Genomic DNA, 14,284 nt, shown 5'->3' on the forward strand with positions numbered 1-14,284 from the left:
TTCTTCATTGCACAAACTTAAGAAAAGTCTGTCTCTATCTGCTTTATAACCCCTTTCCCCTCTTAGACAATGTAAGACAGCAGTCAGATTCACCCGCCAGCTTCAGCCTCCTCTTAGGGTGAACAAGCCCATATCTCAGGCTTTCTCGATGTGCTTTAGCCCTCAGGCTGACTCTGTGTCCAGATGACATTTCACAAGCACTGCTTGGAGGAAGAATAATCCTTCCTTCCTTTGCTGTGCTATTTTGACTGATGTATGTAATTAATCTTCAATGCTGTGAAGGCATACTGCAATCTCTTGTTCAACTTACCATCCCCCAAGACCATCGAGACTTTTTGTAAAACTCCTTGCTAGCTGATGAGTCTCCTGCCTGTACTGTTGCAGAAAATTATTCTGTCTCTGGTTCAAGTCTTTGCTGCATTGAAATACTACAAAGGAAACTAGTTTGCTTTGACATATTTTTATTAGGATTAAAGGAGCCAAAGAATACATCCACAAGACCCATTACATATAGATGCAGGGGTATACAAGAAAATCAGTGTGAAGACTAACATACCGTATTTGGCCATGCCAGTGAAGACAAAAATGTGTAAAGAGAGAAGTGAATGCTAAGATCTCTATAATGCATCTTTAGAAGGTGAGGCAGAGCATTGTAGTATCAGGAGCACAAAGAAAAAGCAGTTTTCTTGTAGGGGCAGGAATTGCTGGTGTCAGTTTAGAATGTAATCTGAGAGCTTTCAGGTGACTAGTTCTGGAGGAACCACCAAAAAGTTTGGTCCTAGAGAAACCTGGCTAAAATGGAAACTGCATTTTGGATGTCAAAACTTCTGATGATATATTGGGTTATGATTTTTCAGTGTAATGATCCAGCACCAATACCGAAACATTAGCTTGTACAAGGAACATTCATTTTCACCATGGATTCTTTGGGCCCAATATTGAGCTTTTCATTACCTTAGAAAAGATAAGAGGCTTGATTTCCTGTGTTAACTATTCTCCGATTTAATAAAATAAATATTTTTAAACCAATTTTCTGGTTTTAGGAAATATAGATTTAGTGAATACTATGCCTTTTTTTATGCTTGATACTACGATGCTTTGGGTCTTGCTGTGGAAGACAGAAACTCTTTAAGGGGAAATGCATTTGCCAAAGAGGAGAATGGTATTGCGTGGAATGTGTTTGAGAGCGAATAAAAATGGGCGGTCAACCCTCACCTCTTCCAAAGCACTTGCAGCATCCACCTGGATACCAGCAGAACTGCCTGTCTCGCTACCGGCTTCATAGATTTCCAAATATGCCCCATGGATGGCCTCAGACATCTTCAGGCTCTGTGCTGCAGAGATGCCAGACAGATTGGCTGAAGAGCTGAGCACATCAGTCATGCCCATAGAAATAAAGGCAGATGTGAGATTATATTTTTCCCCAAGTTTCATGCGAGGGAAGTACACTTTCACTGTCTTCCTTTCCATTACATTGGGACTGGTCCACTCGTTTAGTTTTTCATGGCTGATTATAGCTTCCAGCTGCAAAGAGATAAGAGAATGAGATCCCTGGGACAAGGACATAAATTCCTTTGTGTTATTGTCTTCTTTTTTTTCTCTCTTTCTTGACTGCTCTTGGCACAGTGTTTCTTCTAGAGTTGTGTACATTAGTGTATCTAGCAGAGAAGAGCAAATTATGATTCTTTCTTCACATCTCTGTCCTGTTCTGTTTAATAAGCCCCCTGACTAATCAGTCGTCTTTTATAAGACACCTTCTCAGCAAATTTCACCTAAAGCTCTTTTCTGTTTGTCCTCTCTTCTTGAGAAATATGTTCCAAAAACCTTCTGTAGTTTAATTTATGTAAGTTTTCTCTACGTTTCAGACCTCTGTGTAACCAATTGTTAATGGTAACCAATCACTAATGACTGAATTGCCTGTTCCTACTAGTTGGAACAAATACTTACATGAGAATTTAGATTTATGAAAATGAATACTTTAATAAAAAATATCTTGTTCTAGTTACATTGAACCAGCACAAGATCACTTAGTTCAAATTATCTTTGTCATATCATTTATTGTACTGGTGATCAGTTGAGAGGCAAAAAATGTTGTTAGAAATTACCATCCAAAACAGTTTATTACCTTCATTATTACTAATGTTGCTTTGTATAGTAATATTTATATCCTTGTGAATTTGCTAGATATCACCCTTTTAGATATCTTGGCATGAGACAGTGCAGAGGCACCATCTCAGTAAACTCTTTTACTGTCTTTATCCAAGTGATATTTTTTTTTCACACATGTTCTCTTTTATCCACATTCTTCCTTTTCAGTCTTTATTAATCATAATGCACAGTGCTTGTTCTCCTACTTAAACTCCTACTTAATCTTCAGAAACATGTTTTCAAGACAGCTGTTGGAAATTTAGCTGTATTCCAATGCCTCCTCAACTTTTTAAGCTAAATGCTTTGCATTAACGTACAAACAGAATCATGGAATGGTTGAGGTTGGAAGGGGCCTTTGGAGATCACCTAGTCAAACCCACCTGCCCAAGCCGGGTTACCTAGAACCCATTCACCTAGAACCCATTAACAGGGTCTCATCCAGTCAGGTTTTGAGTATCTCCAGAGACTTCACAACCTCTCTAAGCAACAGTGCTAGTGCACTGTTGCCATCAAAGTCAAGTTTTTCCCCAAATTTAGGCAGAATTTCCTGTGTTTCTGTTTGTGGCTATTGCCTCTTGTCCTTTCGCTGTCCATTGTTTCAATAACTTTGATTTATTACATAACTTTTCCTCTCCAGATTAACTACAATCTTTCTAGTGACAGTATGCCATGTTGGTATTCTGCCCACATCAATAATAGTATTTTGGGTACTTTTGATTTTCTGAAATAGCTTTAACCATTTCACTGTTTTTATGATACTCTGAAGTTCTCTGCTAGAGTCTTACCTGCTCCATGTCGGCGATGCTATCAGGCACGAGCACGAGCATGCTCAGCAGTCTACTGGAGTATGGAAGCTCCAGGATCTTAACTTTCTCAGCAGCCAGTGTTGCCACTCTAAATGAACCAACCTGATACATCATCTGCACAGGTTTGCTTTCTTGCTGGAAAACCAAAAAAAAAAAAAACTTTGCAAAGTTTATTCATAGAGTGTAAAAAATCATATCTGTGGTTAAAATTACTGTTTGCTCTTATCCAGGTAGACTTTTTCTAAGAAAAGTTGATGTCTCAACTTTTTCCTCCAGAGTACAGTTACTGTTAGAAGAAGTTACAGTTACTGTGAGGAGATAGTCACTAGGAAATCTCCCTGGGATTATTACAGTTCCCAGAAGAGAAGTAGATAGATTACCAGCTATGTTAGTGTAGCATCTCTATAAAAGGGTATCTACTCTCTTGGTAAATCCTACAAATGACATCTTAAATGTAAAGTATGCTCACATACTTCAGATACTCTGAAAGGCAATTCTTGAGTGTCTTCATCTTTAAAGGCATTCTCCCACATTCCTTTGAAGGATACAGCATTAGCAAGGACCATTTCAGACTGAGAGTTAACAGTGCCCGGTAGAAACATGTTTCTGATGGCTCCTTAAAGAAAGAACAGGAAAAGAGAGTAGTATAATGTATCTTGCTTAGCAATCACAATACTAAATGAATGGTATAGGGTTTGGGGCGGGGCAGAGATTTGTCTGTTACAGAATGACTAAATCTGTCTATTTTGTGATTAAGGAGAGGACCACTGGAACCTTTATTATCCCAGATTGATCCCCATTCCAAACAGCATCAGTGAACATAAGCACTAGTTGCCTCAAAGCGAAGTGGAAAGGTGATACGTATACAAAGATATATGAGAGGAAAGATACATCTATACAAAGATGGGAGAAGAAAACACAGTTTCCTCTCTTCATCTACTTTTCCTTCTTCTTGTATTTCTCTCCCATTTCTTCTGCAATCTTCAAACATTTAGCAATTTCCTCGTTTATTCTTCTTCCACCAGTAGCTTAATCATGGCCTGTTTTTCTCCCTCAAAGTGTGACACCAGACCAGAAGTTGTGCAGTTTTGAATATTTTCATCTTAGCCAGATACCACCTTTTCCTTTTATCCATGTTTGCTAACACATGTTAGGTCATGTGACTCAGGCATAAGGGAAAGGAATGGGGACCAGGGAGAGGCTGAAAGAATGGAGGAATCACATGCAGGTGCAGTAGGAAAAAAAACACCTATTGGGAAACCTCATTTTATGAATTTTATATACCTCCCTACCGTTCCTTATCTATATGGTTTTCAATTGCCGTTTTACCCCTTAGGCACCTTGCAATTGCATGTCTGACTTACCAGGTACAGAGCAATTCTGTCATCTCTAGGACACTTAAAGGAAATGCTGCTTTTGCACTGTCTGAGGGATGTCCAGCATCCTCAGCATTAGGGACAAACCACTAGTCATTGCATACAACTCATGTTCTATTGTCATTCCCTTCATACATAGAAATCCCCTACAGATACAGAGATTCCTCTAGAAGGAATGTGTCTGTCTGGGGGGAAATTTAATATGTAGTATCTTTGTATTTGGAAACTCATATATCATCCTGGAGTAGGAACAGATCAAAGGTTTTGTGTTTTTCCCTGTCAACTTAAGGATTATTGGATGCTGTTTGAATATAGTGGCAGAATGAAAAATACCTGCTGATACTTATCTTGCCCTTACCATTTGTCTGACTTTCAATCCAGGAATTGATGCGCTCTCTAACTTGATCATAAGCTGTTTGAAAGCTGACACTTTCCACACCTCCTTTAAACAGTTCTTTAACACATTGTAGGTATTCCTGTAATGTAAAAGCATGCATTTTTCATATCAGAACTTGAAAGCATTTTGTGAATGTGAAATGCAAGACTGAAATTAATAGATATTGACCATAGACTATTTTAATATATTATGTTACAATGTATTTTACTGTACTATACTTCATAGTGTATACTTCATACTTGTCATAGTGTAACATATTTATGGTATGCTCTATGCAGTTCTTTTGCTGTAGTTATTCAGTAAAGCTAAGCAATAAACTATGATTCTAGTTCATAAACATTTTAAGAATTGACATACTTTTTACTTCAAGAAGGATTATATGGTCAGTATTAAAAATATATTCCAGAAATGAGTTTGGTCCAAAAATGTTGATTTATTGTAGTCAAAGTATTTTTCTCCATGTGTGTTTTTCATTTTGAAACTGTATTTTCCTTTATCTTTAATTTTCAAATAAAAGATTTCTTTCAATTGGAAAACTTGGATATTTTGTTTTGAAAGTGTCAACTGGCATGGTTTTGGGAGCAAAAAATTATGATGATGATGATTATTTTTTAATAAGTTAAGAAATAGTTGGTGTTAACTCCTTCCAGTAAATGTTGCCTTTACCTATTACACCATGACATGGCTGGATCTTCTGATGTGCTTTACACAAATATCTTTTTATCTAGACACATTTTCTCTGAAGACTACAGAGGATTAGAGTTGTGATAGAGTGAAGACATGAATTCTTTTTTCTGTTTAGAAGGATATTTCCTTAACAGAGCCTAGACTTCTGACAGTTTTCTTGCATTATAGAATGACAGATCTTTGACACAGAAATTCACTCACATCAGATCTTAGAAGAACTCACCGGCAGGACTGGATATGTCTCCTCAATGTAAAGTCTATTGGCAAGGCTGAGTGAATAATTGTCACTTGGCTTGTTGATTTCAGAGAGAATGTCTTTAAGTGAATTTTGGATGCTCGCAGATGTGCCGCACTGTGATGAATATCAATGAAAAGTTAGATGATGTTACTTTAGTTTTTTAGTATTTACAGACTTTTCATAATTTGTTCAGACACTTTTGCCTACATAACTGCTGTTTGACCTAGATGTTGCTCTAACTATATTGATATAGTTATTTCCCAATATATACAATCCTGTGCTGCTAGGGACTCTTGATTATAAACTGCAGTAACCTAGCTCCAGCAGATAAAATAGTCTTTCCTCCTTTTCTAAACTGTTTCTTTTATTCAGCATTATCCAGCTATCTTGAATAATCATACAAATATCTGTATTTTTTCCTGTTTGCCCAGTACTGTGATACTGGGTTTCCTCTTGTGATTTTTCCAAAGCTGCTTTTACCTCCCTTCTTTCTCTATTATTACGAATAAAATACTCCCAGCTGGATGCAAAGCATTAGCTTCTTATCAGGGAACCCAGCTTCCAGGGTCTGGAGCTGCTAGGAGACTGCTTTTTCTGATAGATTTTTCTCCCAGGAAAAAAATGACATAGACAAGGAGATGAAGTTATTTCTGTACCTGAGATTCCACGGACTCTCCAAATCCAGCGATTTTATCAAGGTGAATAGCCTGTAATTGAAAATACCAATAGTAGAGATAACAGATAAAAAAAAATAGGCAGCTGAGATTGACAAATGTTATTGGCTGACTGAAAACAAAGATGGCTAAAAATCTGGAATCCATCTGTACTATCTGTGAATATCTGTGGATACTTTTCTCAGCTTTGATTGATCCCTTTTCCAGTGAACATCTGCAGATCAGCTGCAGGTATGCTGTCAGTAGCATTAACTGTTCCAGCTAGCAAGCTAGCTATTCTGCATGAAGGATATGGGAACTGTAGAAAACTTATGTGATACATCTTGTAGACTGGAAACATGTTATGGCTCTTTCCTTGAATGCTTTATTTAGTATTCTTACTCTAAACAAAATTTTGTTCTCTGTATGAATCCTGCTGCTAACATTGCTACATTTCAAATTAAATTTTTGACAAGATTTCTGGCCGGTGTATTTGTTTAACACTCCGAGCTGGGAATTTGATGTCGTTCCAATTTTAGATAATTTTGGATCCAGATTTTTTTAACTTTTGATTATGCAAGTTCCAAGGGACATTATTGAATAATTCAGTGCCATGGCTCTACTGAGCAGGAGCAAAGTTTAATCCTTAACTGTAGCTTTACCTTCTCCATCTGAGCCTTAGTGTTGCCCTTTGCACCCATGTAGATGACATACAGGGCTGAAAAGATGGTCAGGGGGCCGAATATAATGTTCTCACTGCCATGGTGGACTCTCAGCTCTTTGTACATATCAAAACAAAATTCTGTGGCTGCTGTGTCAATGGAGCCCATTGTGAAATTGGTGTTCCTAGAGCAAACAACAGAAGTACAATGACAATGTAATCACGGAATGATGTCCAAGCATAATTCAAGGCAGGATATTTTGTAATGAGGTACTAGCTCAAGCAACAAACAGGCAGTTTTAAAGTCATTCTGCAGTAACACGCCTATTGCTATACCCACCTTCTATGCATGTTATTAACTCTGTATCCATAAATCTATTTCTTTCTGATCTTCTATTATTCTTTTTTTGGCAGTAAAGTTCTTCAGAGATCTCAAATCTACATGTAATTTCTGATACAATTACCTGTACTTATTTTCATCCCATGAAAATAGGAATTCCTTGATACTTTGACCTTTGGCCAAATTAAGAAAATATGAACTATCTTTGACATATTTAAAATGTTGGAACAACAGTGTAAATATTAGTGGACTTGCTCTATTTCTGCACAGACATAAGTGAATGCAAAGGCTTGCTAACTACTCTTATTGATTGAAAAATAAATGTTGTAGAATATCTACTTGTTACACAGCACCAACTGTCAGTACATCTCAAAGGCTTGAGACTGTGCTTTCAGATACAGCTTGCTTTGTTTAAATGTATATATACACTCTGACCTTTATGAGAAGTTCAATTTTGGTAGTAATGTTCAGACAGAATAGAAATACAAAATTGATAAAATAGCCATGGGTAGTACAATATAGTACTTTTAATTTAATGTGTTCTTACAGCATAGACCAGTAAAAGCTTTACATTTGTTTCTCCCTGAAGCTGCTACAAAGATTACTGTAGAATATACATCTGTGTACTTACACAAACTTTTATTTTATATTAGTGTCCAGCAGCAGTATTTTGGGGGGATGCAAGAGATATATTATACTCAAATAAACCTAGCACAGTCACTGAATGCTGCTGTCATGTTCTTTCTGCACTCTTTTGAACAGGAGACCAGTCAAGCAATTTTCTATTCTTTTGCTGCTAAAATCAGAGTTAAAAGATACCAAATGAAAGGCTAAGCTATTCTGAAATAACAACATATTTTAAACACAAAGAATAAACTTTAAAAACATCTCCTGAAAACAAATAAGCAGGCTTTACACATAGTAAAGTAGTATAGGAGGTAAGAAGTTTTTGTAGAAAATATCACTTAAATATTAAAGATACCAATGATAACACAATAAGTGCTTATTAACTTAAGTTTAGGTATAAGCAAGAAATAATACAATGAGAAGGTAAATTTTCGTAGAGGTACTTACCTTTGAGCTTCAGCACCAGATGCTGTACAGCTTTCCAGCTGTGTGTAGACAGACTGCCTGAGCTCTGAGGAATTTATATGGTCTGAACTATGTCCCACCCACAGCTGCCCTTCAGGAGTTTGACCTTTGACACCATAAAACACATTTAATGGGATTAAGCCAGACTTCAATTTCTATAGTTCCATTTTTGATTGAAGTGAGAGCAAATATAATGATTTTGTTCTGTGTAACAAAATGTTTTCCACTAGCACACCAAGGCTGGATTGGAGTTAGACTGAAAACTACTGCTCATGTTCTTTTGCACCTAGATACTAGGATATTAACAAAAACAAACAAAAAAAAAGTGAAAACCTTAGAAATCAAGAACACCATTGGAAATTATCAATTTATTTATTGTTATGAAATAGACCAGCATTCTTCTTTCAAAAGTTCCTTCCTGAATAAGCAAAATGGAGTTCAGTTATGTTAGACAGAAGATCAGTAAGTGAAAACAGGACTTGGGCTTTTATTCTACTAAAATAAAATGGGGAAATATGTGAGAAAATCAGTAGAGGTAAAAATAATAAAAAAAACTCAAAAAATGATTTTTTTATCTCTAGAGAGCTAAAATCTTTAGAAAAGAGCTTCTGATGGATGTGAAGAATTTTATAGCAAACTATTTCATTCTCAAGAAGTAAAAAACAGCACTGAACTCCAACAAAACAAAACAAAAAACCTCAATACTAAATATGTTTTTGTATTTGTATGTATGCATGCAGTGTTTCTCAAAGCTATTCCTTTGCATAGTTTAACAGTCCAGCAGATGATGGAGGAACTGGGAAACACAGCTGAAGGGATGTTCATGGTCTGCAGGGCAATCATAATATACAATAACAAATATATTTCAGTTATAAAAGCTATTGTTCTGTTTTGAAATAATAGAATGTGCAAACAATAAAGCAACCAGTCTGACCTCTGTAAAGCACTCTGTGTTTTAAAAACAGAAAGAAAATCAAAGTCAATGCAACACAATTCTTCAGAACATATGTGGAAATAACTGTGTGAAGGAGAATAGACAAGCTACTTGGCCACTGGTGGAAGTTCGGACAGTGTGATTTCCTTTGCCTCAGTTTGCTTCCTTTTTTGTCAATAAATGTGCCAAAGAAATCTATGTTCTCCTTGCAGAGTTTTTGTAGCCCAGGAAGCCTGAAGCCTTAAGAAAAGACTGTAGTGTAGGTGGAAGTGATATTTTTTTCTTAGATCTTTATTTCACAGGAATTACAGAATCACAGCATCACAGAATAGATGAAATAAGAAAGAACCTGTGGAGCTCCAGCTAGACTCTGCAGCAGTAATCACAGTCCTCTGTGCTCAGACATCTATCTCGTTTTCGTTCCACCTCACTGTCTGGTCCACTAGCCCATACTCTATCAGCTTGCCTTTGAAGGGGTTATGGGCAACAGTGTCAGAAGCCTTAGTGAAGTCAACGTAGAAAACATGAGTGTTTCTCCCCTTATCTAACCAGCCAGTCACTCCATCAGAGAAGGTTATCAGGTTGGTTAAGCATGTTTTCTCCTTGGTGAATCCATGCTGACTGCTCCCAAACACATTCTTGTCTTTCATATGCTTGGAGCTGGCATCCAGGATGATCTACTCCATCAGCTTTCCAGGGATCAAAGTGAAGCTTAGTGGCCTGTAGTCCCCTGAGTCCTCCTTCTGGACATTTTTGAAAATGCAGTGACATTAGTCTTCCAGTCCTCAGGCACTGTACCTGATTTTTCAAAGATCATTGCGAGTGGCCTTGAAATAATATTAGACAGCTCCCTCAGCACTTGTGGGAGCATCCCATCAGGGCCAAATGGATCTGTGTATGTCCAATTTGCTTAACTAATCCCTAACCCAATCCTCCTCACCCAAAATAAATTCTTTCTTTCTCCAGACTTTCTCCCTGGTCTCCAAGACCTGGAACTCCTGATGGCTGGTCTTCCAGTAAAGAATGAAACAAAGGTGGCATTTGGTTTCTCTTCTTTCTCTGTATCCTTTGTCTACAGGGCCCCTACACCATTCAGAAGCATCTTCATTCTTTATCCCTTTATCTTTGCCTTTATCATATCTTTATCTGCTCAGAACAGATTGATCACAGAATATTCATTAATACTGTATGATCAGAATATTCATTAATACTTCTCCCACATTGGTTTTCTATTGGTACATACAAGACCTGGCCAATACACTTTCCAAATATGACCTGAACCGCTTTTCTAGACAACCATGATTCCTATTCCTTTGATGTACTTTATCATATAGGAACCACAAAAGTATCCAGATTTGAGTCACAGTCCCATCACAGGTGGCCTTTATTTTAGTATGTATAAATATATCCAGCATCTGCATTTTTCCCAGTGATCATTTTGTCGTATCACCACACTGATGATTTTTGTTTTGTTTTGAACCACCAAGCATTTCTTGAAGATAAAATATGCCTTTTGTGTGTCTCATTAAACAAAACTCTGTGGAACAAATGCAAATAAAACTGTTATCTAGATACAAAACCAGGGCACTATGCAAAAATCAAATTCACAGATTGGAGAAAATATGTCTGGAATATGTATGGAATTATTTTTATACTTGCAATGTTAGGGTGTGACAAGATGATCACGATCACATGACATATGTTCATGCTTCCTGGACATGTTCAAGGACATGGAGGGTGGGAAGTTATGTTTTGCTAGTGGATGAGGAAAAAAAAAAAAAAAAAAAAAACGACTGTCCACTCTCTGAGAGGACTGTTTTGATTTTGGCTTCCTATGTTCAAAATTATGGATACTCTGGGACCAGTTGAAAAAGCAACAAAATTATTTCATTGAACAAGTGAAGAATTCAATCACAGTATCCCATCAGTGTAGAGTCATCAATATACAACTGGTCTACTGTAGTCTGCTTGGCATGGAGTCTGGAGATATTAAACAAACCCTTCTGCAGTTCAAAAGCTGCCTTTTACAATCAGTAACGGATTGCCTTGTCCAGCACAGCTGTACAAAGCAGTACAAACAGTTCTGTCACACATCCTTGTTTGACAATACTTTTCCAAAGGAAGAGGTCAGCTAAGACTCTGTTGCCCTTTGCTCTGACAGGCACTTCATTGTGGAACTGTTCCTAAACCAACAAACTCTTGCTTACCTGAGCCTTGGACACCTGAGAATAAAAAAAAAAAAAGCACTTGAGCCTTTCCAAAAGGATATAAAGTTCAGGTCAGCTCATAGACCAAAGCCTCCCACCAATCGCAAATGCCTACGCAGAACTCAGAACTTGGTTGTCATCTGTGAACCTGCTGTTTTGCCATACAAAGGAACATGTTAATTGTTAATTGTTTTGCATGTGTATTTGCACCTCAGGAAGCTTCCTTTCTGTGAAGGACAGAAGGAGCCATTCAAACAGGGCATGAGAAATCATCATGTGCAGTGTGACTGTCAGTGACTGTCAGTGACTGTTTTGGGGGTTGCCTTCACAGACCTGGGTTCTCTGGCTATCAATGAGTTTTTACTCCCAGCTGTTCCTTGGGATTGTGGCCCTTCCTGATTGCAAACCAAATGAGTTGTCTGATCAAGCTCCTTCAGACTGGGGCACTACACCCTCCTGAAGAGACTGAAACTGGTGCCTGCAATGTTTGATCGTCCAAAGACTGACAGAAGTATTTGTATCTTTGCTCTTGATTCTCACTGGGATAAACCATATAAAACTCTACATTCTTTTTTGCCTGACATAGTCACTGTCTTCATTGTACAGAGGACGATTTCTTATTCCTTTCTTAGTGATATATGATCAAATATAGTATAACATGGCCTTTATAACATAACTTTCAATTACTCTAGCAGCAGGTTGGATGAGAGTATTAAACCCAGAAGCTGTAGATCCTCCTCACTGTGAATGAATCAGTTTTAGCCTTAACCTAGATGCAGAGCCATTCATTGGCTCCTATATATGCCACATGTCTTGCATCTGGCATAATGCACAGGCTTTCTCTGATTATGAAGGCTCTTTCATTTTGACTAAGCTCAAATGCAAGAAGATAGTGTATAGGAGCTGGAAAGTGGGGTAATCTACTTGACAGGAGTAGCTCTTCCCATGCATAAAGGGACATAGGTTAACAGCTGGATGAACATGAGCCAGCAGTGTACCCAGGTGGCCAAGAAGGCCAACGGCAACCTGGCTTGTATTGGGAACAGTGTAGCCAGCAGGACCAGGGAAGTGATCATCTCCCTGTACTCAGCGCTGGGGAGGCCGCATCTTGAATACTGTGTTTAGTTTTGGATCCCTTGCTACAAGAAGCACATGGGGGTGCTGGAGCTTATCCAAGGAAGGGCAACGTAGCTGGTGAAGGGACTGGAGCACAGACTAAGGTGCACACGAGGAGCAGCTGAGGAAGCTGTACGTAGTATGGAGAAGAGGACAATCAGGGGAGACCTTATCGCTCTCTACAACCACCTGAAAGAAGGATGTAGTGAGGCAGGGGTCGATCTCTTCTCCGGAATACTTACAGAGAGAACAAGAGGATATGGCCTCAATTTGCACCAGGACAAGTTCAGGTTAGGCATTAGGAAGAATTTCTACATGGAAAGAATAGTCAAGCATTGGAACAGGCAGCCCAGGGAAGTGGTGCAGTCACCATCCCTGGCAGTGTTGAAAAAACACATAGATGAGGCAGTTAGTTAGGGACATGGTTTAGCAGGCAGGGTGTTGAAGGGTTTATGGTTGGGCTTGGTGATCTTGAAGGTCTTTTAAAACCATAATGATTCTACGATTCTATGAAATTTGGAAAACAAAAGCTCAACTGGAGAGAAAGGTGGCCAACAATGTGAAAGGCAATAAGAACATCTTAAGGAAAACAGCAAATTTAAGAATAAGGAAATTCATTGTTATTGGAAAGATTCCTGATGACTTGAAGAAGGGATTCTTTTTCAGAAGGCGGAGAGTAGAAAAAGAGAAGAATCCAAGGAACTACAGGTCATCTCAGCCACTGGAAGCTTCCTGTACCAGGCTCATTAAAGAATAAAAGGTGTTGGGGAATAGCCAGTATGGATTTACCGAGGGCAGGTCACCCCTGACAGACATCATTATCTTCTACAATCATATGACCAGTTCAATAAACAAGTGGAGAGCAGAAGATACTGCACACCCTATTTTAGCAAGGCCTTCAACCTGCTGCCTCAGGATATCCTTGTGGCTGTATTGGGGAGGTATGGACTGTATAAGAAGACAATAAATTGAGTGGAAAATTAACTATACTGCAGGACTTAAAGGTTGTCATCAGTGGCAAAAAGTCCACTGGAATCCAGTTACTAACAGTATGTCTGGGATTGATACTGAGCCTTCTACTCTTCAGTGTCTTTGTTAACAACCTAGGCAATGGTACACTCTCAGCAAGTTCACATATGGTGTAAAGCAGGAACAGAGGTCAATATGCTGCAGGTTAAGACTGCTGATCAATGTGATTTCAACAAACTGGAGGAACAGGCCAAGAGAAAAACTCATGAAATTTGCCAAAATAAGACACTAAAGATTGCACCTGTAATGAAATATTTATTTGCAACGTTTTAGAAATGGGATCTACTAAGAAAGAAGCAGCTTTGCAGAGCAGGTCTTGGTGGATCACAAGTCGAATACAAGTCAGCGGACTTGCAGCAGTGAGGGTTAACAACATACTGGGTTGCATCAATAAAATATAGATAGCTGAGTGAGGTAACTTATTATGCCCTTCTAAGCAGCACTTGTGAGATGCCATCTGGAACATTGTGTCCAGTTTTGGACCCTCAGCACAAGGAAGATGCTGATGATCTAGTAGAGTGGAGGACCAACCACAGAGGCAGCACAAAGTCTGGAAGACATGGCATGTGAGGAGAGGCCTAGAGAACTGTGTTTGCTCAC

General features: G+C 38.3%; 1 protein-coding gene across 2 annotated transcripts; it reads right to left on the reverse strand.

Moving 5' to 3' along the window:
- Window positions 1-1,077: 1,077 nt before the first annotated feature.
- Window positions 1,078-7,135, reverse strand: LOC104570174 (ovalbumin). Of its 2 annotated transcripts, none has more exons than XM_010217171.2 (7): window positions 6,968-7,135; window positions 6,309-6,359; window positions 5,638-5,766; window positions 4,689-4,806; window positions 3,428-3,570; window positions 2,934-3,089; window positions 1,078-1,524 (listed from the first exon to the last, which is right to left on the reverse strand). In XM_010217171.2, the coding sequence occupies exons 1-7, from the start codon at window positions 7,133-7,135 to the stop codon at window positions 1,129-1,131; spliced, it is 1,161 nt and encodes a 386-aa protein (XP_010215473.1). In that variant the 3' UTR covers window positions 1,078-1,128. The 2 variants fall into 2 exon arrangements, with proteins under 2 accessions (XP_010215473.1, XP_088391784.1); XM_088535658.1 differs by having other exon boundaries at window positions 5,638-5,773; window positions 6,301-6,359.
- Between the last annotated feature and the right edge of the window lie 7,149 nt (window positions 7,136-14,284).

The sequence above is a fragment of the Tinamus guttatus genome, unplaced genomic scaffold, assembly GCF_059628265.1.
Source record: "Tinamus guttatus ecotype Peru unplaced genomic scaffold, ASM5962826v1 Tinamus_guttatus_pri_ptg000639l, whole genome shotgun sequence".
NCBI classification, from domain to species: Eukaryota; Metazoa; Chordata; class Aves; order Tinamiformes; family Tinamidae; genus Tinamus; species Tinamus guttatus.

What these genes read in the sequence shown, in the direction of transcription:
- LOC104570174 (XM_088535658.1), bottom strand. Translation starts at nt 7,135, where the DNA reads ATGGGCTCCATTGACACAGCAGCCACAGAATTTTGTTTTGATATGTAC. An exon ending in GATTGAAAGTCAGACAAATG is followed by an intron (nt 3,571 to 4,688) that starts GTAAGGGCAAGA and finishes TCTTTCTTTAAG; the next exon opens with GAGCCATCAGAAACATGTTT. An exon ending in GCATCGCCGACATGGAGCAG is followed by an intron (nt 1,525 to 2,933) that starts GTAAGACTCTAG and finishes ATCTCTTTGCAG; the next exon opens with CTGGAAGCTATAATCAGCCA.